Below are 25,539 nucleotides of genomic sequence, written 5' to 3'. Positions count from 1 at the left end.
CAGAGACCCTCACTCCAATCTGCTCCACCTCATCTCAAGTTTTTCCTTTTCATAAGTGACACAAAAGGAGTTGGATTGCAACCGACACAAAACCCAGTTCTCGATCACAAATACACTCGCACAAAGTTGCAGCCAATATCATTATCATCGGTTAACTCATATCAATATGGATGATAGCCGCCACCGTCTAACACCAAACATACACACACCTCCAATGGAACTATTAGACCATATTGGTGTAACCACGCCCCATCTGCTCCAATACGGAGACCTCTGGGCCCGCTTCAAAGGGTACTTTGCGCTCTTTATCCTTCTGACATACCTTTGGCAATACCAAAAGTTATCGGCAGTATGTTCCATAGCAGCGTACTTAATACCACAAACCTCTGAAAGCATCAAAAGGTTAATCTCCTATCAATTCTGGAACTTTTGTTTCTATTTGATGTATGTTAATGGAGTTGAGTTCGCGATTAGTGGAGACGAACTTGAAGGTGAATCTTCATTAGTGATTTCCAATCATCAATCCTTAGTGGATTATATTGTAATGACATATTTGGCAAAGGTATCTGTTCAGGATAAAGATTTCAAGTATTCTTCTTCCGATTCACTGCTTTGGACACCCAGGGTTAACTTTTTCACTTGGTTCTCTTTATGGAGAATGCCATCATTAAAGATCCTCTTCAACATGATGCAATGTGATGAAAATTGGGAATTGGAAGATTCCTTGAATAATTCTACTCTATCAAAAGTATTTCAGAAGAAAAGCCTTGAATGGGTGGTCCTATTTCCTGAAATAAATATCTTTACACCATCTAACAAGTTCCTCCAAACAAGACATAGCGAAAAGTATTTCCTTCCAGTGTTTGACAATCTTCTATATCCCAGGTTTTCTGCCCTCTATAATGCTGTACAATATATGCATTCAACTGGCGATTTCAAGCTTACTAAGTTGTACGATATAACCATTAGTTACCAAAAAATACCAAGATCCAAAGACCAATCAATGTTACAAACAGATACACCTGTGACCTTGATAGATATCTTTGCTTCAAGACATAAAATCGTAATAAACATTCATGTCAAAACCAGAATGATCACTAGAATACCTTTAAAACGTAAGAAATTGGAGAAATGGTTAGAAAAAGTATGGCTGGAAAAGGATAAACTATTGCAAAAAATGCAAAACCTGTCCTCAAATGAATCAACTTTTAATCCACTGGCACTAATGTTAGCAACACCAACTCAATTGGCTTCACCAATGGTATCCTTATGCAATGATATTGAAAATTTCATACTGGTTTCAACTCAAGAGAATTGAAGGCCCTTTATTCTCCGTGTATCAGACTAATTGGTAGTCTAAAGATCTTGGATCGTTGGTTCTCATTCCGTTGAACTCGGAAGAAATGATCAGCAAATTGGTCACCATTAATATGACTAAGGAAGTTTTCATCATGTGTAATGACAATTAACTGGAAATTGGACTGGTGTTGTCTAATTTGAATGATTCTATGAAGAGCAATAGCCAATGCTTCGGAATTTTCAGCATCTAAGTTAGTGGTTGGTTCATCTAATGCTATCATCCCACAGTTTGTCCCAAAACATTCAGCTAAAGCCAATCTAATCAAAATTGAGGCTAAAACCTTTTGTCCTGCTGAACATCTCCCACGCATATCCAATTCGACTGAGTTTTTATTCATTACAACTCGATAATTGTATGATCTGTTCCCCTTGTTCTGTAAATTTACGTCACTTTTGATGGCAATGGAATCGATATCAGTTCCTTTGTATGTTTGAGTCCATAACTCTTGAAGAATTTTATTAATGTCCTCCATCTTCATGGAATGATATTTCATGATAGCATTATCCAAAGCCTTGGAATATACTTGAATATCATTGGAAGCAAGCATATTGGTTTGCAACTTAACCCATTCTTCATGGAAGTTCTTATCAACATCTTTATACTCTGTGTCTAATTCCTTTTTCAAATTTGAAACTTGATCTTTCAAAACCTTCACCTCCCCTAATTTCCCAGCATGATCGGAGTGCAATGAAGAGATTTCCTCTCTTAATGCTTTGGAAAGCCTTTGATATCTTTCCTTCTTGTTCTTTGCACTTTCAATATCAATAGACGATAAACGTGTCTTGTTAATTTCAATATCACGTTCGGTCTCCCTATAGTCAATGTTCACAATTATATTATGTTGAACCTTAGAAGATTGGGCAATTTCAGTTTCTAACTTCCTTATTTCGTTATCAAGAATACCAAGTTCTTCTTTACCTTTTGTTTCATCCCTCTCCAACATTACTATTTGGTCTCTATTCTCTTCAAGTTGATTCTTATATTCAGCTTCATACAACTTAACATCGTCATACAAACCAATGAATCGTTTGAGAAGAGATCTTTTGTTCTCTAGAACACTCGACAAGTCATTCTGTTTCAGATTATTTCTTTCAATAACGGCGTTCAACTCCAAAGATTCTTTAGACTTTGTTTCTTCTAACTTGCTGAGACTACTGGATATTTCATCAATTCTTGTTTTCGTTTCCGTTATCTTGGACTCCATTTCCTTAACCGAAGTCTCTAAATTTTTGATGTCCCCAATTTTCTTTTCCAATTCACTAACTTCAAGTTTATTATCTTTCACTTTATTTTCAATCCTCCCAATTTCACGTATAATCCGATACTTAGATTCGGATTTCTCCTCAACCGCCTCACGCAAGTCCTTACTTTCAGAGTGTAAAAGTGTTTGCCGACTTTGTAATTCAGTAATTGATAAGTTGTTTGTTCCATAATCATTCAACTCATCATTAAGCTCTTTGATCTGGGCTTCATTACTTCCTAGTTCACCGTAAAATCTAGTAATGTTCCCAATTACTTCACTAATAGCATCAGTGGACAGTGATATATTCTTTAGCTCATTTAATGACTCAATCTCTTTGTCATAGGCGGCCTTTGTAGTGATCTCCTCGCTCTGAAGCTTTTGCAATTGGTCTTTGCAAAGGTTGACTTCACTCACAAGACCTCTATATTGGAGTACATTATTATTGACAGATTTTACAGACTCCAACTCTTGCTTAGCTTCGTTGAATTGAGTCTTAAGCTTCTCCTTCAAATTGGTGTCTTCAAGTGATTCTTTAAGTGAAGTAATGAACTTCCGTAATCCAAGAGTATCAAAAGGTCTCTGACATAATTGACAATGATTGGACTTCTCGGCAATTTCAATTGCTTTCACTTTGAACTGGATTGATAAATCTGCAGTGTTCATGTTTTCGTAAGTAGTATTATAATCATCCTGCAACTCCTGAATAAGATGTTCATAATCATTAATATCTTCTTCACTCAAGGATGCCTTCATAATAATTTGCTTGTTCTTTTGAATTTGCTTGTTCAACAGTGAGAGCTTTTCCTCTTCAGCAGATTTGAATGTTCGAACATTCTGCCACTCGTTTAGCTTGTTATTTACAACATTCGATTGTGCTTCCAACTTTGAACTGTTTGATTCTTGAATCTTTTGCAATTGAGATTGACATTGCTTATAATCTAAAGGTGTGCCCAAAATGCTTTTGATTTGTTCTTCTTCTTGACGTAATATGGTATCAAGTGCTCGTTGCTTCATCTGATTCTGCTCCTTAAGGTATGCAATACGAGAATGGATACCTGATTGTTTGTTTGTGATGGAGATTTTTTTGTTGAGCTCCTCGATTTCTATTTCCTTTGAAGCCAATATTCCCTTCGAAGATTCAATCTCTTTATCAATTATAGCAATTTCGTTCTTTGACTTTCTTTCATTCAATTGCTTTTCCAATGCTTCAAGTTCAGTTTTCATAAGATCAAGATCTTGAACCTTCGTCTTGAAAAGTCCCAATTGCTTCTTGGATATTGCAATTTTATCAGTAAGAGAAGCCAATTCCAGTTTTGCATATTCCTCATTCTGTTTATCTTTAAGGATACTATCAAGAGTTTTCTGAAGGGATGTTCTCTTCTCCGTTTCTTCCTTCTTGCTTGCGGCCTGGAAGTTACTATGTTCTTTCTCCAACAACGTACATTCTTTTGAAAGCTTTTCCTTTGCTAATTCCAAAGACTCTTCGTTGTGCAAGGTCAAAAGTAATTTTAAATTATTTTCATAATCACTTTCTCTTGCTCTTAATGTCCCATCCAACCGAATTAATTTATTCAAATTCGCCATCAATTGCTCAATTTCGGCCTTTCTTGTCTTGAACTTTTCTTTTAATACTTGTATTTGTGACTTTTTCCCTTCATTCAATTCCTCAAAGTTATTACGTTGGTTAAGCAACTCGTCATCACTCATGTCAGTTAAAAACTCCATTGATTTGGAGATTCTTTCCAACTGTTTTGTTAAAGTTGCTATTGTATGGTTAATTTCATCATATTCTGCCAATGTTTGTTCATAATCCTGAGCTGTGTTGAACAACTTTTCTGCTTCATGTTCTTTTTCCTCTATCTTTAACTTAACTTCCACAATACCTTCCATTAATGCCTCTACATTATCGTTGGTTTGCTCAAGCTTGTATTTAATGCGTTTTGCCCTGTCTGAATCCAATTTCAAGTGGTTTACACCTTGTTCAAGAAGTTTGATGTCTTGAGTCATTTCCTTATTAATCGACTTCAACGAGTCCAAGACTTTAGTGTACTTTGATGCTTCAAAGATCTCGTCAAACCGTTTTTTAAGGACACTGGCCTCGCTCAAGGGCCAGAGACTATCATCTTGGTGGCAGAAGAGCACGTAGTCTAGAATAGCTTTTGAACAGCCCAATGAACGGGGGATCTGTAGGTCCAATTCGGATGATTTGGTCAGAAGGGCCCTTTTATCTTGGTTCTTATCAATAATTGTAAGGTTACCTTCCAAAGTCTTAAACGTGTGGCCAGTAGTTGTCCCTCGTCCACCACGTTTCTTCGTCAATTGCATTGTTCGAGTGGCAATCATAGAGTTACCTTTCATGTTCACATAGGCCAACTTAACCTGGGCACTCACCACACTCCGACCACAGACATCAGGATCCAATATAAATGCAGCTCCCTTGGAATTGGGGGGGAGATCACCGGTTGTAATGTACTTCAAGCACTCAATTATAGTAGTCTTCCCTGAACCATTCTGACCGCAAATCAAAGTAAGAGGTGATCCGAATTGAATAGTTTCCGAGCCATTGGTATCAAAAGATCTAATCCCTTGAATTGAGAGCTTGTATAGACTCGACATTGGTTGTTGTTTATTGAAATAATTCGACTGATATTTTTTGGTGCAACAATTAAAGTAAAAGTGGTGTTAATATCGCCAACATGTTACCCGCAACTTTTACTGAGGCCAGTTGGTGCTTGTTGTAAGCATCGGGGACTATTTTATACCTAATCAATTTATTATGCTACATCTATATACATATATATATATATATATATATATATTATGAAATATATAGTACTATCTATTTCAAATGGGTCTTACTCAATTCTGCAGCAAGATCATCAACGGAGGCATCCTTGCCTTCGTCAACACTTAAACCTGACAATTCCTTTTCTAGTTGGTCCAAGTCCAAGTCTTCCTCTAATGCGTCTTGAGATTCGTCATCATCTTCATCGTCATCCTCATCTTCATCACTGTCAATTTCTTCAAGTTCATCGAGCTCGTCCAATTCACCTTCTCCTCTAGTTTCAAAAGTTTCTTTGATCTGGTCAACAAATTCAGACTCTTCTTCAAAACGGTTACCGTTCAATTCCAATAATGTCAACTTGGGCAATTTGCCCTTAGACAAAGTAGTGGCTATTACCTCCAATGCATCAGCTTCTAATTCGTTGTATTGCAATCTCACACTCTTCAAAAGAGGTAATTCAACTTCAGATAATGCCTTGGAGACAAGTAAAGACCCACGGGGCTTCAACAAGGAGTCATTGAAGTTTATTTCAACCAATTTGGGCCATCTACCTAAATATATGGCGATTTGGTCAGCACCAACGGTGGTAACAGTGTTATCTTGCAAATCTAAGACCTTCAAAGAGGAGTTATGACTCAAACCTTGAGAAACCAACTTGGCAATACCAGCTGGACGGATCCCGTTTTGGTACAAACGGACAATTTCCAAATCCTTATGGTTTCTTAAACCAACAGACAAATGGTTGATAGAACCGTTTTCTAATCTGTTACGACCACATACAAAAGTCTTTAAAGAGGTGGTAATACCGTTGTCAGCCTTAGCTTTAGCAAGCTTGAACAATGAAGTACCTATACGCGCACCTGCAAAGGGGCCCATCCCGTTATTAGACAAAATCAAGTGTTGCAAGGCAACAGCTTCAGCCAAATAAGACTCAACAGGTTCAATGGCCTGTAACCCAATGGCATTATCACTCAAGTTGATCTTAATCAAGTTGGGGAACTTGACCAAAGTAGGTAAAATATATGACAATGATTGAGGGATCTCAGTGTTAAGTCTAGCTGTATACAAATCAGATAAGTCGATTTCAACCAAAGTATCCCTATGAGCTTCAAGGGCTTCACTAAGAAGCTTGGAACATTCAACACCCAATGAGTTACCTGATAAGTCCACCTTCTTCAAGTTTGTTCTCTTCTTCAAGTCGTCTAGCACCGAAGCTATGTCTTCAAGTCCATTGAACTTGTACTGCTTGTGGGCAATAGAAAACGTTTCCTCAGCGGGGATGTTCAACTGAGCGTCGGTGGCAGAAACCATTCTGTAGATCAATTATACGTAGCTAAATGTAAAGGCTTCGGAGGGTACTCATTTGTATGGTGAAGTACTTGTGATGGTTTACATTGTAATGAATGGTTTATGCACGACTAAACTAATTATAACTTCACTACAGACGTTATTATACATTGATTTCGGAGAAACGTTGGATCCTTAAGCCAACTATTAGCGCAAGATAGTCCTATATAGTCTTTGAGATAATTATCTTTGACTTATTTTGTATTAGTTGGTATTAACTTTCAATTATTGGCTGACTACTGCTGCTTACGTAATCACAGGATAGGATCTCAAATTGTCAGCGAAAAATTTTCGGGCTAGTCTTAAAGTTAAAGAAGACTACTACGGTTCCCCTTAAACTTAGTCTATTAACAATGTCAGGTAGAGGTCCAAGTCAGGCTCCTGAAGAGTCCAGTTTCCAAAAGTTCAAGAAGTCTCCAGCTTACATCATTGGCTTGAACGCTGCTTTGTTTGTTGCTGGTGTTGCCTTTATCCAATCGCCATTGATGGACATGATGGTTCCTCAACTATAAGGGAGAAACGTCGATGTATATAGCGGTATAATGGCGATCGATGTCTGTACATAATGAATATATGAGCTTTAGCTGATTGAAATGTGCTTGTACGGTGTAACGGTGTAATCTTGTAGATGGCATGACAACGGTCTATCTACTCAAATTACATTAGAGAATTATGACATCCCGAGAACATGATCTTAGCAGTAGTTATCATGGAGGGTTTATTAAGTCTTCATAGTACTAGTCGTTGTGCTTGAACCTTACTACTTGATATAATACTATTCCAGCATGTAAGATTAAGTCTCAGATAATCGAAAGTGAGAGTAAACGAATGACAGTGATGGGTGAGTGTTGTAGTCACCCATGATTAAAGTACGTACGTCAAACACCAACATTAAAAGTCTAATCCACTATAGTACATTCCACTCCAAACTGTTCATTAGAGTGTTTCTGCACTACTCCATGCTCTTACAAAAAGAATACTCCGAACACGCTACAATCAGGTCATGTGCACTAGTGTACGAGAAGCAAACCGAGGGGTCATCAACGCTACTAATTGCAGTAATAGCAGCTTGTGTGTGCCCCGCTACTCCCTGGTACCGAGCCTCCAGTAATAGCGGGGGGCAAAAAGCTAATGGTAGCACCGTAATTTTAGAGGGGCATATGACTTGGGTCCGGTTCAGTTTCACAACCACTAATTGAAACCGAGTGATGAGCCCAGAATACTTCTGATGATGGGGAGAATGTCACGCCAGACATAACAAACGTATTACTGGTTTTACTGCAGCTGAGTAACCCATACCACCAAATTGTCTACGTAGCGTTTGAACAGTTTGTACCAAATAGAAGATATTACTGCAACTAATGGTACACTACAGCTACACTACGGCCGCTGCTGCTACGCTACTATTACGATTAGGAATGTCTTTGCAATTATACTAATAAAGCTCAATAAGTAGGCGACCTTATGTGAGTGAAAAATTAAATGATATATTTGAAACGACTGTTATTTCCTAAAAGGGTAAGACTATCATATGCTAAATGGAACCAACAGTTTGTCACAAGATACAACGCACAAGAAGTGTCCCTTTAGTAAATGTCGTAGTAACTACTTCCAAGCACCATGATTCATATTCATGAAGACCTTAATCGTTCTTATTTCCGTCTTCATGCCCAGTTGTTATCACAACCTATTTCCAGAGTAGTCAACCATCAGCTGAAGTTCGCGATACGCTTCCTCGGCACAAATCGGTGACACAAAACCCCCACACTTTTATCATACCACAAAGGCTGTCCGCTGGCACTTTTACTCCACACGGAATAATTGTCTATGACCTTTCAGATGCTTGCGTATGCAGCAAATGAAAATATATAAAGGCATTTGGATTCCCACGTTGTAAGAAAATTTGAACACCTCTTTTCAAAGCTATTTTTATTAGTAAGCGTGACACTGGTGTTAGCTACTGAATATTTAAATTTTATCATTGACAAAAGTTATGCTGAAAGAATTTTATACCACTGGTGTGATTTCAGACACCAAGAACATTCCCAACCCTGGTGAATTGTTGCAAGCTGAAAGAAGAAAGCAAACTGTTGACCCTAACAGATTGCACGAGTTTCTTGAAGGTTCCAAGGAAAAATCCGAGTCTTTTAAGAGAATTGTGCAACAAATTGAAAGAGATCCAGTGTTGACTTCTTCTCCAAGAATGTACGATATGTCCAAAGCTGAACAAAGAGATGTCACTGTTGATAAGATCAATCGCTTGTCTAAGTATATCGAAGTTGAATCCTTTTCTGATTTCAACCTTAGATTGAACATTTTGTCTGTCTTCGACCCCCAAGTCATGACCAGAATTGGTGTCAATTTGGGTTTGTTCCTTTCTTGTGTCAGAGGTAGTGGTACTTTCGAACAATTGAAGTTTTGGGCTTTAGATCAAAATTGTGCCTACATTCGTAACATTTACGGTTGTTTTGCCATGACTGAATTGGCCCATGGTTCTAACGTTGCTGGTATTGAAACCACCGCTACTTTTGATAAGGAGAGCGACGAATTTGTTATTAACACTCCTCACATTGGTGCTACAAAGTGGTGGATTGGTGGTGCTGCTCATTCTGCCACCCACTCCTCAGTTTACGCCCGTTTAATTGTTGACGGTAAGGATTACGGTGTCAAGGCCTTTGTGGTCCCATTGAGAGATATTAACCACGAATTAAACCCAGGTATCACTGTTGGTGATATCGGTGCTAAGATGGGTCGTGATGGTATCGATAACGGTTGGATTCAATTTTCTAATGTTAGAATCCCCCGTTTCTTTATGTTACAAAAATGGTGTACGGTCTCTAGAAATGGTACTGTTAAGATGCCACCTTTGGAACAATTGTCCTATTCTGCCTTGTTAGGTGGTAGAGTTATGATGGTCAATGATTCTTACAGAATGACTGCTAGAGTCTCTACCATTGCTTTGAGATATGCCATTGGTAGAAGACAATTCAAGGCTAAGGAAAGCGATGCTTTGGAAACTCAATTGCTTGACTATCCATTGCATCAACGTCGTTTGTTACCATACTTGGCTGCAGCCTACGTTATGGCTGCTGGTTCTTATAGAATTGATCAAATCATTAACGAGACTACTGAAGCCTTGGAGGATGCTGTCGACAATGACGATGCTAAGGAAATTGAAAAGTGTATCGGTCAAATGAAGTCATTGTTCATTGATTCAGGTTCATTGAAGTCTACTTGTACCTGGTTGGCTGCTGAAGCCATTGACCAATGTAGACAAGCATGTGGTGGTCACGGTTACTCTGCTTACTCTGGTTTCGGTAAGGCTTACGCTGATTGGGCTGTTCAATGTACATGGGAAGGTGATAACAACGTGTTGGGTCTTAACATTGGTAAGCCAATTGTCAAGCACTCTTTAGCTGTCTTGAAGGAAGATAAGGTTGTTTATGGTTCCACTTCCTTCTTGACTCACACTAAGCAACATTTGAACGACAAGCCAGCCTTGACAGATGTTAAGGATGCTAGAGACTTGAAGAAGGTTGTGGCTGCTATCGAGCTTGCCATCCTTAGATTGGCTGCTCGTACCGCCAAGATCGTTGAAGGCAACGGCATGGACTATGGTGTTGTTGGTAACGATTTGGTCAACCTTTCCAAGTTGAAGTGTCACCATTTCCTTTTGAAGGAATTTTCTGAAAGATTGAATGAAAACTCATACAAGGAAGTCAACCCTATTTTGGCCACTTTAGGTGCTTTACATGGTGCTACTCAAGTGTTTGACAGATATGCCGGTATCTTTTTGGCTGAAAAGGCTGTTTCCCCAGAATTCATTTCTGGTTTGAATGCTACCATTATTCCTGAATTGTGTGCTGAAATCAGACCTCATGTTGTTGGATTAACCGATGGGTTCCAACAATCTGATGCTATGATCAACTCTGGATTGGGATGTTACGATGGTAACACTTATGAAAACTACTTCCGTATTGTTAAGCAATTGAACCCACCAGAAAACTTCAAGGCTCCTTATTCTGACAAGTTGGAAGCCATGTTGAGAAGACAAACCTTGGAAGTTAGAGACAGAGGTGAAAAGTCTGAAGAAGCTGAAGAGATCTTGTCTGTTAAGGTTGATGATGAAGAGGATTAAGGTGATGTACGAAAAAAGGCTTTTTTATATACTCCATGTTTATATATTATTATTGTTTAAGTCATGAATGAATGGTTAGAATCAGAATTTTGGCAACCGTAGTATGTATAACCGCAGCTACAGTTAGGAAGATATCCGTGGAGCTGAGTGAAGCTCATTGCTAAGGTGTCCTATGTCCGGGTAACGAGAGCCACTTCACATGGAAGTTCCGATGAGGGGTGGGGGTAATCTCGTAACACACTCTGTCGGGCCGTTGGTTTAGTGCTGTACACCTGCTATATGTTGATCCACGGATAGCCTGGCTGGTTCTTGTGTAACATTTCACTAGCTTAAGTCAATTGGTTGAATCATGCAGTAAAGAGAAGATCAATAGCAGCAGATACGATGATTTGGTAATGTCGTGTAGTTCGTCATTTAGTCATGTCGTTCTTCATGAAGTCATGTCGTTCTTCAAGTAGTATAGTGCAGCTTTTACGCTTAACCGGGTTTAATATCGTATCTTATCTTCCCCCCTTCCCCCCCTCCCCACTTATGTAGGCTCTTACGTGGGCTCACTCCATGGCTACATGGCCACAGTGCGCTTACGCTTCTCCACGGATTCGGTAATGACCAATTATTCACCTAGTGGGCTGATCTCTTTCCTAAACCAATTGTCGGTCGTTGTAGTACCAATATTGACTGTTGTTGTCTTATTTTCGGACATGACACTAATCTACATGTGCCAAAGTGAAAAATTTCAGTGAATGCTCGTCACTTACGCCAATACACAACACTTCTGGCACTTTAAAAACTCAAATATATCTCAAACATTGTTAAGTTACTGCCGATCTTATTGCCGAGATTTCAACGGTTAATCTGACTCTTCTAACGTAGCTAATAAGGTAAGTAATTGATCCAAGTGGTACCCTTGATTTAGACCTGCATGTTATCGGAGTCGAAATCCTACCCCACATTTCGGTATCATCTTTTCATATAAATAACTTGAGTCTCCCACTCTGTGCCTCATCTTTCGACGTATCACATCACTATAGCATAACTGAATTGCCGGTCTATTTCAGTTGCTACCAAATTGTATACGATGACTTACACTACAAACTCTGTTGACTCATTAAAGGGACCCAAACCCGCTGAGTCATTGGCTCAGGAAAGAGCCTCGGCTGCATTCGACCCAAGACTTATGAATGTCTTTTTGGAGGGCCTGGTTGCTAAGAGTGAACAAGTGCTTGATTTGTTCCAACAGATGGAAAGAGACGTGGTTCTCCAACCTACGTTCCAGGAGTACGATGAAACTAAACCCGATGCAAGAGCTCGTGTGGCTGCACGAATCAATCGGATGGCTCGCTACGCTGAGTTGGAAGACTATCATCATTTTATGAGACGGTTGAACATTGTGACTGCGTTTGATCCTTCATTGGGGGTTCGTATCTCCGTCAACTTGGGCTTGTTCCTCAGATGTATCAAGGGTAATGGTTCTGCTGCTCAATTCAACTTCTGGAACGACAAACGTCAAAACGGTCTTATCAAACAGATGTACGGGTGTTTTGGTATGACAGAATTGGGTCACGGTTCCAATGTTGCTGGTGTTGAAACCACAGCCACCTTTGACCTTGAAACAGACGAGTTTGTCATTAACACTCCTCACATTGGTGCTACAAAGTGGTGGATCGGTGGTGCTGCCCATTCGGCCACTCACTGTGTTGTCTATGCTCGTTTGATCGTCAAGGGCAAAGATTACGGTGTTAAGACGTTTGTTGTCCCATTGAGGGACACTAACCACGAATTAAACCCCGGTGTTAGTATCGGAGATATTGGTGCTAAGATGGGTCGTGATGGTATCGATAACGGTTGGATTCAATTCTCTAAAGTCCGAATCCCCCGTTTTTTCATGTTGCAGAAATGGTGTAAGGTTTCCAAAGAAGGTGAGGTTACTTTGCCTCCATTGGAGCAAATTTCCTATATCTCCCTTTTGCATGGTAGGGTATTCATGGCTATTGACTCTTACCGTATCATTGCTCGTTTCATCACTGTGGCCTTACGTTATGCCGTTGCCAGAAGACAGTTCAAACCCTCAATCAAGAGACCAAATGAAGAAAACGTTGAGAGCCAATTGATCAACTATCCATTGCATCAACGTCGTTTGTTGCCTTATTTGGCGTTGGCTTATTTAATGGCTGTAGGTAGTAACAGATTGGAAATTGAGCATGATACCTTATTGGATGACATGGATGATGCCTTGGATAAGAATGATAAAGAGGCCATCAACAAGTGTTTGGTACAAACCAAATCTGTTTTCAACGATTCTGGTTCTCTCAAGTCTTCTTGTACCTGGTTGGCAGCTGATTGTTTGCATGAAGCCAGACAAGCCTGTGGTGGTCATGGGTACTCTGGATATGCTGGTTTTGGTAAGATCATTTCTGATTGGTCTGTGCAGATGACTTGGGAAGGTGATAACAATGTTTTGGCCATGAGTTGTGGCCGTACTCTTATTAAGAACGTGGAAGATGTTTTGATCAAGAATAAGAAGGTTGTTGGAACCATGGCATTCTTGAACGTTGGTGCCCAAGCTTTAGGAGAAACTGCTTTGTTAACTTCAGCAGAAGATGCTGCTAACCCCGAGAAGGTGTTGACTGCTTTGGAAGTTTTAATTATTCGTATCTCGTCTTATTGCTTAGACTTATTGAAGCAAAATGGCGGTGACTGGGATGCTATTTCTTACCAGAGAGTATTGTTGTCTAAGCTCAGAACTCACCAATACATGTTGGAGACCTTCCTTGTTGATTTCAAGAAGGCTGATGCTTCATTGAAGCCCTTCTTGACCAACATTGTCAAGTTGTACATTTTGCACTCCATTTTGGAAGCATTTAGTTCTGAATTCATTGGCTATGGAGTTATCAATGGTCCATTGAAGAAGGCCATCACAAACGAGTTGATTCCTGATTACTGTGCTAAAGTTAGAAGTCAAGTTATCACATACACCGATGCCTTCCAAATGCCAGACAGAATTATCAACTCTGCTTTGGGTAACTACGACGGTAATGTGTACGAGAACTTCTTCAACGTTGTAAAGCAACAAAATCCTCCACAAAAGGAGTTGAAGGCTCCTTATAACGATGCATTGCAAGCCATGTTGAAGAGACAAAGTTTGGAAGAGAGGGACAGATTTGAGAAGAATGAAGAAGCCAGATCTATTTTATCAAAGTGAGCACCCATTATATTTACTATTATTATTATTCAAATAGTATAAACTATTATCAGACATTATTAAAGTTAAAGAATGTGGGCACTTTACTGATGTTCTTCAACTTTAGCCTCAGCAGTTTGGCTAACCATTTCTCTGCCTCTCTTGTGGCACTCTGTACAAAGCATAAACGATTTCTATCGGGTAGAGACATAAGCGAGTTGATCATAGACTCCTTATCCATTTCCATACCCACAAAGTGAATGACCATTAGTCTTGAACATAGTTCCAAGTTGACAAAGAAATGCTTGGAGTTCTCGTAACATAAGTATTTCAATTTGGGCGGCATTTTTATGTCCATCATTCTCACCTTCTGCTTACCGGTTACAGTCAAATGTAATCGGAAGAGACCCTTAAGTAGTGGAATCATGCTTGTTATAGTCTTGTAACTAGTGGCATACACTGGCAAAGATAAGCTGTGTAAATTGATAAAAGTGGAGGCATGCACCCCGAAATCCATAGTTCCAACGTTAAGTTCAAGGTTCTCGAGTCGAGGGAAGTTATCCAATATGATTTTAACCTTGTAGTCCAATATAACTATAGACTTCAACTCTCTGCAGTTGGAAATGTCGAAAGTTTTGGAGAAGGTCGGGTTCGTTAGTATTCCAAGCTTCAGAGTGTGGGGGATGGTTTTGCAGTAGAGTTTCTCCAATGACAGTGGTAGTTCAAAGCTCTTATTGAGCTTTATATCTGGCATGATTGCTATTCTTAGTTCTCTTAAGCCGGAGTGTTCAACTAAGGGAAGTAGCTTGACGGGTGTATAAAATCCATTGAAATGAACCGTATTCAATTTCACTGGGAGTCTTAGTTTTGCTAGCTCATCCTGGTCATTCCCTCTATGAGTGAGTCGAAGGGAAACAGTACTTTCAGGTAGAAGCAAACCGACTCCTGATAATGCAAATTCAAATAGTGGGATTGTAAATGACTTGGGAAACCTCCTGGTCCAACTACTTTCCAGTTCATAAAATGATACCGTACAGAAACTGGTTCCATGGGTATTGAACTCATGTACTAGCTGAATCGATTCAACATTTATACAAGCGAATTGCTTTTGTCGTACAGATAATAGTTGGTACTCCTGGGGTAACAGGTAGATCGTACCGTTTGTTGTTATGGCAATCACACTATTCTCAAGCATAGTGAGTTGTTTGACCAGTGAATGTAGACTTCTTAATGGAGTTAGTATGGCTAAGTTTTGGATTTGGTTGGGTAAATGAAGTTCCAACGTTCTTACTTTCTTCAAATGTAGAATGAGACTTGAGAGTTGTCTTGGTAAGGACCATCTGTCCATGTCTTCTGTTTGGTTTATTAAGTTCAACTGTAACTCCTTTAGTTGGTTTGGAAGTATTAAGTTGGTTACAGAAAAGTCATCAACTATGCTTAAATAGTCGAGATGGTTCAAATACCCAAGATCCAACGAAATGTGGTCGACCACAGTTGTTCTGGACTCTGATTCGTTGTTAATTATCTCTAAGCTTCTAGTCATAGGTGGTAACTTTAAATAGAGACAGCTGCGACAGAGAAAGCTTCCAGCTCGAACGTATAAAGACTTCAAGTTGGCCAAACTCTGAATGGAAGCAAGTGGCATTGCCCATAACGTGGTATCCAGTATTGGGAAGTCAATTTTAAGAGTTATAATGTTGCATAAGAATTGAACTGGAGGGAATGTCAGTCTTTGGTGTCTAGGAAGCTTTGGTGTCTGGGTGTATTCATCATTATCATGAATCTTTTGAACGAACTCAAGATGTTTTAGGTGTTTTGCCTTGATTACGAACAGAGGGCTCTTCTTGTAGGACGACGCTGGGGAACCATTGAATTCGGAACTGGACTCTAATTGGGGGGTACAATTTGCAATATTAATCACACTTGCATCCACTTCAAGGCTCTGTATTCCTCGTGGTAAGTTTGAAATTTTGCCTGTTCTTGCTGGAGCTATTGCAAACTTAGAACCTGCTTTTATAGCTGGAAGAAGGTACTGCGGAACTGTTGGGAGGTCTTGGAGGTTTATGCCATCAACTTCAATTGATTGGAGGGCATCTAGTGTTTTGGGTGCCTCATGGTACAATTTCCAGAGCATTTCCACCGAATCAACGCGGAGCTTTTTAGGCTCATAAGCTCTGCTATAGGAACGAATAAAGTTAAGATAGACTGTAGGATGCATTATGTTGGGTGATGGTGTATGAAGATAAATATAATCACCAAGAACATTGTAGGTGGTTACATTCTTAGGGAGTTCAATTGGTCTGAAGCATTCCTTGTCAGTGACGTGAATGCTTGAGTATGTTAGCTTAAAGACCAAGGGACCTAGTTTAGGGTATGTAGTAACCAAGTTAACCGTATCATCTATATTCAATAGTCCAAGTATAACTACAAGAGCTAGTTCAGGAAGATCTTGGAATGTTGCTAGCTGTTTATATTTAGTTTTCTTTTTGTCTCTAGTGGTAATCCTCAAATCTACCAGAGGCAACTCAATCACTTTCATCAACGGTACTTATAAAGGTTATACTATCAGGTAATGATGAATATGAGCAAGAGTTTTATTGTTATTTTATTGATGTAGATGATTTACGTTACATTCGTATGCATAATAATGATATTGTACGCCTTTAACGGGATTACGAGGCCTAATTAGGCCCAATTTTGATCCCCTTTGTTTATGACATCGTTGTTCTGCTATTGTACTCCAAGAAAACAGCCGCTAAGTTGCATGCAAGCGAAGACGAGATGAAACCATACCGGATTCTTTCTTTACACTTCTCACATTCACCACTTGAAACAAATAAGAATAATACTGTGCAAACTCGTAAGCAAGATCAATAGTAATTACATGAAGTTAGTGCCGATGTAAGGGGATTATTCTGATGTTACACTTGAGTTAAGAAGAAAAGGCTTTAGAACAAAGCAGGGCAACCAGATATTTAAAACAGTTTGCATCCCCCAAAAGAGACATTTTGGTGTTCGGGTGTGGAGGTATGAATTTTACAAAGAATAGGTCATTTTTAAACACAATATTGGGTATACTCAATAATAACTTCTAACGAGGGACCTATCTTACCACAAAGATACAACTTAGTTACTAAGGCTTATATCGTACATATAAATGTCAAACAACTATTAAGGGCTTACACAATCAACCTAGCGGTCGATATACCATTGCCATTGTCATTGCATATCTACAGATTGAAGATCAATGAGGACTAAAATACTTACCGTAAGGCTACATGGCATCGATTCCCTAACAGTGCGTATTACTAGACACTAGATGGATTTGTCAGATCAACAATGAGTTATCAAACTTGATCTCTATCTACACCAAGCGAGCTTATATAAAGGTTGGTCGACAGGAATTCGTGTTCGGGGCATACAGGAGCACTACCAGAGTGGAGTATTAATAAGTTTAATGTTTTGAGTGAGAGTATGTCTGGTTTAAATGAGTATGTCTACGCTGTAAAATATTGACTGTGAGGAAGGTGAGAGAGAAGAAGAGCAACACTATATAAATGTCTTATCTCGTCTCGTCTCCGACCATAAAACTTTCTCTTTCTATTAGTACAATCAGTAGTGCACGAACCAAAAATTCAATTAAATAGTTACTAATTAACATATCAGTCCCATATTATTGCCTTAATATTTTCTAGTGTCAGCAACTACCATATATTACATATTTAATCCCATAGATCCGTCTAAAGCTCCTTATAAACTCCACGTAACTCTCATGAAACATCGGCTTGCGTGCAGTCCGTCTCCTTAGCATTCACGTAAGTTTTTTCTCTTTCGCGACTCTATATACAGGAACAAAATAAACAAAATTTCAACGCCAAAAACGCCATTCACACCTTTCATCCACCACCACAACCACTGCTAAATAAACAACAACGTTTACCAGCAAACACGAGAAGTTAAGAAGTCAAATACATTCATTTTGTGTCTGCATTACGATTCTTTTGGTTTTGGTTTGGTTTGATTTAGCTGAGTTCTGGTTGTTGATAATTCTTAGTGTTTTATTCTTCCTCCTCACGTAAGGTTCAGTAAATTACTACTACTACCAGGTTCCAGTGACTCCTCCAGGCTTCATTCATTGCATTGCATTGCCCATACATTCGTTTATTGCACTCGGAAACCGTGGTTTACAGTTGATTATTGTTTTGCTACTGCTAGTCTTAACCTGCTCTATTTTGACTATTAACAGCGGCTAAAATTCCAACCAATCATGTCTTCGGCTACGGCCTCCCTTCTACTTCCATTAGATAGTCGTCTGGCTCCTGCTCCTGACTCTCAGTTTGCTCGTCGGCATCCAAACCACAACAGCACAGGCACAGGCACAGGCACAGGCACAAGCTCCCGAGGCGCAAGGCGTGAAACGGTGATTTCAAGTGCTCACTCAAATAGATCATCTACAGTTTCAGCTGAGCAAGGGTCAGCCTCTGCCTTTGATGCTTTGATGCTGACCAATGTCAACGTTGTGAATTCGGGTGATTCGCCAGACTCTGCCAACATAAGTAACATCGATAGTGTTGTCCAATCAGTGACCAATGCCACAAAGAGACTCTCTCAGATATCCACCATAACCAATAATTCTACCAAGAAACGTAAGACTCAGAACCGTGTGGGTCCTTGGAAATTAGGGAGAACATTGGGAAGAGGCTCAACAGGTAGAGTGCGTCTCGCTAAGAATGTCCATACTGGGAAGTTGGCTGCGGTTAAGATTGTACCTAAATCTAACTTCAAAAAGTTGGAAAATCCAAAATATAAGAGAGATGGCCAACTGGATCGATTGCCCTATGGAATTGAACGAGAAATCATCATTATGAAATTAATTCTGCATCCTAACATCATGGGACTTTATGATGTTTGGGAAAACAAAAATGATCTTTATTTAATTCTTGAATATATAGAGGGTGGCGAATTATTTGATTATTTGATCAAAAGAGGTAAGTTGAATGAACTGGAAGCAATCAACTATTTTAAACAAATTATTAATGGGATTTCTTATCTCCATCAATTTAATATTTGTCATCGAGATTTGAAACCAGAAAATTTATTGCTTGATTTTGATAAAGTAATTAAAATAGCTGATTTCGGTATGGCTGCCTTAGAAGTTCGTGAAAAATTATTAGAAACCTCTTGTGGTTCTCCTCATTATGCGTCACCAGAAATCGTCGCTGGTAAGAATTATCATGGTGCACCATCAGATATTTGGTCTTGTGGGATTATTTTGTTTGCTCTTTTAACTGGCCATTTACCATTTGATGATGAAAATATACGGAATTTACTTATTAAGGTTCAAAATGGTAAGTTTCTCATGCCTCCAGAATTATCTTGGGAAGCTAAAGACTTAATTTCCAAAATGTTGAAGGTTAATCCTAACGATAGAATCACTATCGATGGAATTTTGAAACATCCTTTGCTTACCAAATATCCTGACCCACCACAACCACGTTCAAAACTGACCAACAATGGCACATATCTTAATTCCATTGATTTCAAACGTATTAACTTGAAACCAATTGATTCAGTTGATTTAATCGATAAGGAAATCTTAAAGAATTTGTCTGTTCTATTCCATAATTGTGATGAACAGACAATTATCAAGAAGTTACTTTCACCTGCAAATTGTTCCGAAAAGATGTTTTATTTCTTACTTATGAAGTATAGAAACGAACATGCGGTGTCTCCAGCCTTACCAAATACTGAGGACGGCTTCCCATCTGATAAGAACCAGAATCAGAAGCAACCATCTTTACCTAAGTCTGCATCAGTTACCAGAACCACTTTAGTTGACCATCTAACTGGAGATTTGAAAACATTCATCACTTCACCTCCGCTGGACCCTCCCCCAAAGCAACCGGTTCCCACAAAATCAGCAGGCTATTCCCCAACAAAGTTGGTTACAATACACCCTACACACCAAGCAAAGACGCCTCACCACACTGTCAAAGTGACAACCAACCATGCATCGCCTTCAAAGAAAATATTGTCCAACATCACCAACACTGTGACAACTACTGCGTCTCCAACTAAGGTTAAGGATCCCCAAGGAAACCTTAGTTTCAAAGCTTCAAATTCGTTCAATAAAAGGAAGATAGTTATGAAGAAAACGGGAAGTACCAGAACGTTGAACAGTTTGGTTAATGAGAATGTGAATCTTTTGGAGGCACTCAAATCTGATTCTGAACAAAAAAACGAAAAGGAAATTTCAACTACAGAAACACAAGGTCATCAACAACAAAAGGGGGAAGCACAAGATGCTCCACCTACTAAGGAGAAAATCGCAAGAGATATGACTTCAATGTCTATATTTAATTTTGGAAGACAAATTGAAGACATATTAGAAGGGAGAGAACATGAAGAATTAAAACGTCAATCAATCGTGTTATTGGAGAAGCAAAAGGAAGCTCTTGCTAAATTACAGGGTCACAGGAACGTCACAGAACCCATTTATAATACTGGTGGCCTTTCGTCATTAGACCCACGACAGAATTCTCTTTTGAGAGCCAAAACGTACACTACACCTTCATATGCATCTTTAAAGAGACGCAACGAGAAGCTTCAGGATACCCAGGCATCTTCGGTTTTGCATAAACTAGGCATTGACTTGAAAGGATCACAGGTACTGCGTTTGTCAGAGTTACCTGATTTAATTGAAGATAAGAAGAATGATGAAAGGGTTTTCGATGATACCAAATTTACCGGTAAATCTGGGGATGACTCAAATAAGCCAAAAGATTTTGATGAGGAAGTCCCCTTGGCGGAATCATCAGTAACATTAGAGCCTCCTGCAGCTCCTCAATTATCTTCTTCACGCTTCAGTGGAGCACTTAAAACTTCCAGTTCCAGAAACTTGAGTCAATTATTAAAGCCTTTAGAGGGTACAAATAAAGAAAGTCAAGCAACAACTTCTTCCGAATCTACCAAAGGTTCAGCAGCAGCAGCTAATAATAACAAGATTGACTTGATTCCTAATGTAAGATTCTCGAGGTTTTCAATGACGAAGTTCCTTCAGGAAGCGGAATCAAAGTCACTTATGACGTCTGTACCAGAGTCTACTACCCCACCACCAATAGAATCCAAATCTCATCTGAGACAATCATCTTCCGCTAGACATGAAGAGCAATTTGTCGTAGTGTCCTCTGAAAGTGGTATGAACTTGGCGTATCAAGATGATTCACCTAGTGGTATTCGTCTTCCCTCGGAAACTGGAACAGTTGTTCACCATCATCATCATTCCAAATCACATCTGGTAAGATCGACTCTGACCAGTGAGAAGAAACAAGACTCCCTTGGGTTAGGTATTGGAGTATTAGATAGTTCTACAACTGGAGCAATTGCATCAACCACCCTCAACTCTTCTGAATATGGCGATAGCTTTACAAATGTTCAGTCTGAATCGCTGAATCATGACACCACTACATCGAGATTAATGGCTAATGTCGTGCTGGAGAACTTGAATTCTACGAGCTATGGCCCTGTGATGACTCTTTATAATATGTCCCACCACTCGAAGAATAAATCCTTGGTTGAGATGTCACACACCAATATGTCCGAGTTTACAAACTTTGACATTGTTAGCAGCAGTAATATTCAAGTTGGAAAGTTGAATACTTCAAACCCTCGTGTTGTGTCCAGTAACAACAATTCCAGAGAATATCTAGATAACAATAGGAATGCTAATGACAGCGAAAATACATTCACATACCAACCAACAAATATCTTGGATGAAGCATCGCTTTCAGAGTCAACATTAAATGAGTCTAAGAATGAACAGCTTCATTCTGCATTGAACTCTCTGTCACATACCTACAATGAACAGGAAGAAGAAGAGGAAGAAGAAGATGACGAATTTGGCGATGATGCTAGCGATAGTGATCTTACCGAAGATGATTTACATCAACATCACGTTGTTCCACAGTTTTCCGATAATTTATCATTTACCAAGAAGTCTGGATCACAGCAGATATTCAGTACTCAAAAGTTATCGCTTGAGCTTGTCGATAATGAGAAGACACCACCACGTGGCGGCACTAAAGGCGTTGATTTCAACAAAGAGGTAATTGTTGTTGATACTAAAGAGCCTTTACTCCCGCCTGTTTCAATTAAGAAGGAGGGAACCAAAGCATCTACCATATTCCGGAAATTGAGTTTAAAGGCCAAACGAAATGCTCCACCCAAGCCACAACATCTGATGGCTGCGGGATCACCAAGAACACCAATATCGCTTGGTAGTAGCAGTGGAGGATCTGAAAATGGAAAGAAAACCAATAGGTTTTCCCGTATCAGCGTTACATCAAGAGTTGGGTATGATCCTAATGTTCCTCGGAAGACCAATTGGTTCAAGAAGTTTTTCAATTCGTTGACTAACTCACCTCATTCACAGGAGATGCAATCCAGTGAAGCTTCGCCTATGACACTTGCGTCTCGTGGAGAAGATTTAATTAATTTGGGCACTGAGTATTCTTCTGCACCCATTATGCCTACCAAAGAGATTCATTCGGCATTAGCATCTGAGGAATTGATGAAAGTATTCCGTAACCATTTGGAATTGAAGCTTATGGAGGGCACAATCAGTGAAGTTGATATTGATGAAGAGTTTTGTGTTATCACCGGGGTTATACCATCACTTTCTGCTTTTGGAAGGAATCTTAAGTTTAAGATTGATGTTTTGGATTTGATTAATAGTTGTGTGGTTCATGTTTTCAAAGTCAAGGGTTCTTCCAAGTCCTTTGATACATTATATAATATTCTTGCCTATTTGGTAAAGAAGGCAGAGATTGATACCCAAGGTTAGTTCATTTCATTAATATATACCATTAAGATAAGAAGAGTTGTAGGTACTAATACTCAGCAATCATTACGAGACTCCAGTTATTACAACATACAGCATGCATTCATGTATATGTAATGTGGGCGTCACTTATTGTCTGCCAATAGTGATGAAACCATACTATAACACCGTCATGTCGCGGACTCTGCAATAAAATATATGATTAGAGTGCAAGAAGTTATACTATCATGATTAACTAATATAAACTACTTTATTCTTACTTGTACATTATACGAACACTCGCGCATATTGTAAATTCTGGAATGCATGTGGTAAATTCTGCGAAACTTAATGGCAGGCATGGAATCGGGGCTTAAATGTAAGGCTATGAGTTGCTGTATCACAATAGAGACATTAGATTATTGTAGCAGAGGATGAAAATGTCATATCACAGACGTGATCACTTTTGTCAACTTAGCAAATATAGTATCTATCCGTAGAAACGATAATAAGAACGAAAGAATGGATTTTTTGCTGGACTATATCAACGAGAAGCTGACAATGATACCCTACACGTTAAATCTAGCAACTTTTGAAACCAGTTTAATGTTAAAGCTGTTTGCAGGCACTAGAGATGCGCAGACGACTCATGTGGAAATTCAAATAGTTTGAAGTCTTTGATTTAGGAGAAACATGGCAAAATACAGGCTAAAAGGCTTCTTTGACCTTATGCTAAGTACTTGCTAGAACTTGGATCGAATGTAACAATAATTCCATTTAAATACAGTAGTTAAAGTGTTTCCTTTTCTCATTTACCAGAAGAACAATGACAAACATTAAAGGTTGGAATTCCTCGATATTTCAGTCGTTTGTTACTTAAGATAATATGTAGAAACGGATGGTTGCTGCGAGAGGGAATGTTGGCATTTAGTTCAGACATTTGATGCAAAAGTGAACACCGTTAGATATTATTTAGATATAGCGCTAACAATTCCTACCACACAATGACAGATACTCTATACGTTTTACCCGAATCACCAAGAAATAAGTTCTTGATGATTTTTGTCGACTATTTCAAGCTTGACATCAATGTCACCAATGAACTTAGCAAGACGTTCGCTGTTGACTTCCCTCTCAAGAAAAGACCAGCATTGGTTACCTCCAAGGGTGAAAAGATATGCGAGTCTGTAGCTATCTTGATCTACTTGTGTTCTCTAGTTCCTGAAGACGAGAAATTGTTAGGTATCAACCCTTGGGAAAACGCTCAAATCTTGAAGTACATATTATGGGGTCAAATCGAAGTCTTGCCTTCTTACATATACCCTTTCATGATGGCTGTGGGTATTTGTCCTTATAAGAAGAAGGATTATGATGAAAGCATGGCCAACCTCGAACTATTCACTAGTATTTTGGAAACGAGATTGGCAAACTACACCTATTTGGTCAGTGAACGTATTTCCATTGCTGATGTACTTAATGCTTACTACTATTCAGGTGTTTATGCCACTGTTGGCGGTAATCCATTTACCAAAAAGTACCCTTCTGTTTACAGATGGTTCTTGACAGTCTCCAAAAACTCTTTCTTTGAAGGTGTTCAGTTTAAGATTGCTGCTGAACCATTGACTTACCAACCTCCGAAGAAGGTAGTCGCTCCAAAGAAGGAGGCCGTCCCTAAATTTGAAAACGTTCCAGTTGAAGAAAAGAAGCAAAAGCACCCATTGGAATCGTTGGGTAAACCTAGCAATGCCTTGGACAACTGGAAGAGAGTTTACTCTAACGAAGAAACTAGACCAGTTGCCATTCCATGGTTCTGGGAAAACCAATGGAATCCTGAAGAATGGTCCTTGTGGAAGGTTGACTACAAGTACAACGATGAATTGGAAAAGACCTTCATGACCAACAACCAAATTGGTGGTTTCTTCGCCAGATTGTCTGCTTCCACTAAGTACTTGTTTGGTTGCTTGGTTGTATACGGTGTTGACAATGACAACGGTATCACTGGTGCTTTCTTGATCAGAGGTCAAGAATACGCCCCAGCTTTTGATGTTGCACCTGACTGGGATACTTATAACTACACCAGGTTGAACCCAGAAAACGATAAAGATAGGAAGTTTATTGAAAACATGTTTGCTTGGGACGAACCAGTTATAGTCAACAGAGAAAAGAAGGTAATTGCTGATGGTAAGGTCTTTAAATAAGCAACTAGATAAAAGGTTATGTTAGTTTACATTGATATTGTTCTATTTCTTTTTGAAAAAGTAAGCAGTCCATCCTCTGTCTTCTGCCAATTTCTTTGTAAAACCATGTACCTACAGCATATACTGGTGGATCCATGGTGGTATCCTGGGGCCTATGGTTCTCAATTACATGTTAGCTCTTGTTGTTCTATTTCACAACAGGGTAAGTTTTAACTCTTTTGTGGTTCTAAGAATGGTAATAAAACCGTATTATAACGTTATTGACAGAGATTACCCTGATAAAGTTTTAATTATTTTCCTATCGGGAAACTATAATAGCATGATTAGTTATTACAAATTGCCATCTTACAATTGAATCGCGTGGAAGTGATATCAATGAATATTGCAAAAACTCGCAAAAAACCGAAACTTCTGTGCATGTGGTAAATGCATGTAACACTTAACGCACGAAAACGGGGCTTTAATGTAA

At 39.1% G+C, this 25,539-nt stretch overlaps 7 protein-coding genes across 7 annotated transcripts; 4 read left to right on the top strand and 3 right to left on the bottom strand.

Annotated features, from left to right (window-relative positions):
* Positions 1-1,325: 1,325 nt before the first annotated feature.
* RAD50 (MRX complex DNA-binding subunit) lies at positions 1,326-5,219 on the bottom strand (the record flags this gene model as incomplete). The annotated part of the gene is made up of 1 exon (XM_043195540.1): positions 1,326-5,219. The coding sequence occupies one exon, from the start codon at positions 5,217-5,219 to the stop codon at positions 1,326-1,328; it is 3,894 nt and encodes a 1,297-aa protein (XP_043049713.1).
* Positions 5,220-5,442: 223 nt separating this feature from the next.
* On the bottom strand, positions 5,443-6,699 carry RNA1 (GTPase-activating protein; the record flags this gene model as incomplete). Its single annotated transcript, XM_043195539.1, has 1 exon — positions 5,443-6,699. One exon carries the CDS (start codon positions 6,697-6,699, stop codon positions 5,443-5,445), a length of 1,257 nt encoding a protein of 418 aa, XP_043049712.1.
* A 1,702-nt stretch (positions 6,700-8,401) lies between these two features.
* Positions 8,402-10,873, top strand: POX1 (fatty-acyl coenzyme A oxidase; the record flags this gene model as incomplete). The annotated part of the gene is made up of 2 exons (XM_043195538.1): positions 8,402-8,408; positions 8,727-10,873. The coding sequence occupies 2 exons, from the start codon at positions 8,402-8,404 to the stop codon at positions 10,871-10,873; spliced, it is 2,154 nt and encodes a 717-aa protein (XP_043049711.1).
* Positions 10,874-11,951: 1,078 nt separating this feature from the next.
* KQ657_004871 (uncharacterized protein) lies at positions 11,952-14,075 on the top strand (the record flags this gene model as incomplete). Its single annotated transcript, XM_043195537.1, has 1 exon — positions 11,952-14,075. The coding sequence occupies one exon, from the start codon at positions 11,952-11,954 to the stop codon at positions 14,073-14,075; it is 2,124 nt and encodes a 707-aa protein (XP_043049710.1).
* A 49-nt stretch (positions 14,076-14,124) lies between these two features.
* KQ657_004870 (uncharacterized protein) lies at positions 14,125-16,272 on the bottom strand (the record flags this gene model as incomplete). Its single annotated transcript, XM_043195536.1, has 1 exon — positions 14,125-16,272. One exon carries the CDS (start codon positions 16,270-16,272, stop codon positions 14,125-14,127), a length of 2,148 nt encoding a protein of 715 aa, XP_043049709.1.
* A 2,049-nt stretch (positions 16,273-18,321) lies between these two features.
* On the top strand, positions 18,322-22,896 carry HSL1 (protein kinase; the record flags this gene model as incomplete). The annotated part of the gene is made up of 1 exon (XM_043195535.1): positions 18,322-22,896. The coding sequence occupies one exon, from the start codon at positions 18,322-18,324 to the stop codon at positions 22,894-22,896; it is 4,575 nt and encodes a 1,524-aa protein (XP_043049708.1).
* Positions 22,897-23,601: 705 nt separating this feature from the next.
* KQ657_004868 (elongation factor 1-gamma) lies at positions 23,602-25,070 on the top strand (the record flags this gene model as incomplete). Its single annotated transcript, XM_043195534.1, has 2 exons — positions 23,602-23,608; positions 23,884-25,070. The coding sequence occupies 2 exons, from the start codon at positions 23,602-23,604 to the stop codon at positions 25,068-25,070; spliced, it is 1,194 nt and encodes a 397-aa protein (XP_043049707.1).
* Positions 25,071-25,539: the final 469 nt, after the last annotated feature.

The sequence above is a fragment of the Scheffersomyces spartinae genome, assembly GCF_019049425.1.
Source record: "Scheffersomyces spartinae strain ARV_011 chromosome Unknown scaffold_8, whole genome shotgun sequence".
Classification (NCBI taxonomy): domain Eukaryota; kingdom Fungi; phylum Ascomycota; class Pichiomycetes; order Serinales; family Debaryomycetaceae; genus Lizanozyma; species Lizanozyma spartinae.
Note: the sequence above shows the minus strand (reverse complement) of the source record. Positions and strands in the feature narration are given on the sequence as shown.